At 35.1% G+C, this 3,209-nt stretch overlaps 1 protein-coding gene across 1 annotated transcript in view; it reads left to right on the forward strand.

Moving 5' to 3' along the window:
* The window catches only part of LOC145240036 (ATP-dependent clpX-like chaperone, mitochondrial), a 68,508-nt gene that overhangs the window by 50,208 nt on the left and 15,091 nt on the right, over positions 1-3,209 (forward strand). Inside the window, exon 6 of the mRNA XM_080103623.1 lies at positions 2,679-2,843. Coding sequence (XP_079959749.1) covers positions 2,679-2,843 — 165 coding nt within the window. The remainder of the gene's footprint in view (positions 1-2,678; positions 2,844-3,209) is intronic.

Here is a 3,209-nt window from a genome sequence, read left to right on the forward strand (position 1 = left end):
GAAAATTAATGTATGTGTGTGTATGTATATATATATATATATATATATATATATATAAAGGTAAAATGTGTGTTCACATTTTATGTATGTCCAACAAAGGCTTTTTTCACCGAGCTTCTCGGGGGGGGGGGAGTTACTATGTCTTACAATTGTTTATAATATACTCCCTAGATCATAATATGTACGATTTGCGAAGGGACGTCATGTATAGATTTATTTTGATCGACTTTTAAAAAATTTGCGCTACTTCGCTGTGTCGCCTGTTTGTTCGGCTTTTTAGTATAAAGTGAAACTAAAGTGAAACGGTGCCTGTTCTTGGCTTTCACGCCGAAACGTCAAGAACGCAAATCCGCTTTTGATCAATGTGGTGAAATCCGTCATATCAAACAATTGATTTCATTTGGACATATTTTATGGGGAGCTGGTTTTCGCCCTATCCAACATCTTGGTGAAACAAAACCAAAACAAACTTAACTGCGGAATTGATGTTTGACCTAATTCACTTTTTAGTTAAGTCATCACACTTTTTTTTCTTGCTTTCGCCTCAAGCATTCAGGTTCGAGCCCTCCTCCCTCCCCCAAACGTGTTTTTTTTTTTTTTTTTTTTTTTAAAACCACTCGGGCATTGTTGGGCTGTTACTGTTTCCCCCAAAACCCCAAAAAACTACCTCCCAATAAGTTAACTGCAGTATTTCTATTTGACCTCATTAAATTCAAATTCACGCACCTGTCAATTTGTGTAAACAAACCTGAAAAAAACTGCCTCGCAGTAAAACTTAACTGCGGAATTTCTATTAAGCTTCCTTGCTGGCCAAGCAGGTAAACATATCAGGTTTTTCACACATTATTTTTCACCTTCGCCTCAATGCTCCTGGTTTGATTCTAACTACCTACCAAAACTTTTTTGTTTGTTTGTTATTGTTTTTTTTATTTTATCATATTGGCCCCCCCCCAACACACACACACACACACACACACACACCTCCAAACACCCGGGCAACGCGGGGTACCCCTGCTATTCTAATATATAAAAAAAATAGATTGGTTGTAGTCAAGGCTTCCCTTTCATGGACTACTTACTATACCAAGCATAGACCGCTACTTTTTTTCTCTGAATTGCTCCACTTACCCTTGGTTCTTACCTTTATAATACTGAGTGTGTAACAAGGAGGGATCAAATATCACTGACAATACTGAAGATTGAACCTGTTTCCTGACTCCTTATTGAACATTCAAACGATTATACCAAAAATGCTAGAAATGCATGACACATTTTTGAAATGTTATTTGAAACTTAATTGTGCAAAAAAAAAAAAAAAACAATGAAAATGTTATTCAGTTTTTAGATTTAGTGATTAAAATGCTATTTTCAAATTGAAAATCCTATTTCAGACAATCTTACGTCAAGGTACAAAAACATTAAAAAAAAAAATTGACATTTTCTAAAAATGTTATAAATACTCTGAAATCTTAATTTGGCTGCCAGGCTTTCACTTTATTGTGCCAATGTTTTTTCTAAATGACTAGCAAGGCTAACCAGTGTTTTCTGGATCAAAAGTGTAGCATATTTCTGTTGAAACTTTTACTTTTTCTTTATCCTTCTCTTGTTTTCCCTCCCCTACTTCCCCCTCCCTCTCCAACATCCGCCTGTTTTCTCCACACAGCTCATTCCTCTCTCTAGACATGCGCATGACACACAGACACCAACTCGTTATTATAGATTCATCAAAGAATGAGGTGGCATAAGGGAATAATTCCTTGATTGCAAAATGAGGTACTTCCTTTTAGTTAGAAGGTAATCTGATTGGGAAAAATCACAACTACCCTCCCAACTCAATTTATGGTCAAAGAATAATTTATTTTAAATTTTACATATTACTAACCTGGGTGCCTGGCATTGTCCATGTGTTTGGGTATTGAACAAAAAAAAAAAAGTGATAATAGGTAGGTAGGCTCGAACCCATACTGCGAAGGAGGAAAAAAATGTGTAAAAAGAAATGTGACGTCTTTGCTGTTGCACCCATCACCAAAGATGTAGGTTTAAATTAATGCTAGTTAATTTAAAAGAGGGGATGACTTTCGAAAATATCAGCAAAAAAGCACCTCTCCCGGTAGAAAAGTGCCCAGTTGAGGGTGAAGGAATGAAGGCTTTTAACCAATTTTTCAATATTTGTCGTCCGAAGGGTCTAGCTTCAAAATGGTACCAGTCTCGTGAAAATCCGTCATCTCTGTCGAAAGTTTTAGGCATACATACAAACATACATACATACAAACATACATACACTTAAACAGACAGGTGAAATTTATATTATAGAAGATTTATCCAGAGCAACACGGATCAAGGAAATATCAACTTTGTAGGTATTTCTTTTGTGGATTTTTAGTTTTAGGTGGACATACAAACATGCACACAGAAAACTACCTGGCAAATATATTGAGTGCAAAATGAACCAAGTGCAAGGGAGATTCAAACAATTGCACTTGAAGGTATAGTGAGAATCTTAAAAAGGTCTCTCGGTTGGAATATATAAAATGAGTGAATGTTTTGCATCAGATAGGATTCCCCATCATCAGCGTGAAAAAACTAAGAAAATTAAAAAAAAAAAAAGATATAAAAACAAATGGATGAATTTTCACGTTACTTTTTGCTCTTTTTTTTTTTTTTTTTTTTCTAAATAGGGAAGACGTTGTTAGCTCAGACGCTTGCCAAATGCTTGGACGTTCCATTCGCAATCTGTGACTGCACTACTTTGACTCAAGCAGGTTATGTTGGAGAAGACATAGAATCTGTGATAGCAAAGCTTTTGCAAGATAGCAATTACAATGTCGACAAAACACAGCAAGGTAAGAATGGCAGCTGCTTGCTATGGGATTATTTTTTTTTAAATTTAATAAGTCACTTCTGATTAAATTTGGTCTTTTAAGAAAATATGACATGTATTAATCATTTGTAGAATATGCAATATTTTATTCAGACGAAAGTATAATATGCTAAGGCCATGGTTCCCTCTTTATAAAAAATGCAATCATTGAGAATGCAATGTACAAAAAAGAAACCATCTAAAAAAATTTATCTGTCACTATTCTGTTGAACGTGAAGCTTTCGTGTTTTCGGGCTGAAATCAAAATATAGTATCTGTTTTGTCCAAAGTTGACACACTAACGTTGTGGAGTTCAAGTTTGTATCAGATATCAGTAAGATGAAAAGAG

Source organism: Euprymna scolopes, chromosome 19 (assembly GCF_053919585.1).
Source record: "Euprymna scolopes isolate OS-2025 chromosome 19, ASM5391958v1, whole genome shotgun sequence".
NCBI lineage: Eukaryota > Metazoa > Mollusca > Cephalopoda > Sepiida > Sepiolidae > Euprymna > Euprymna scolopes.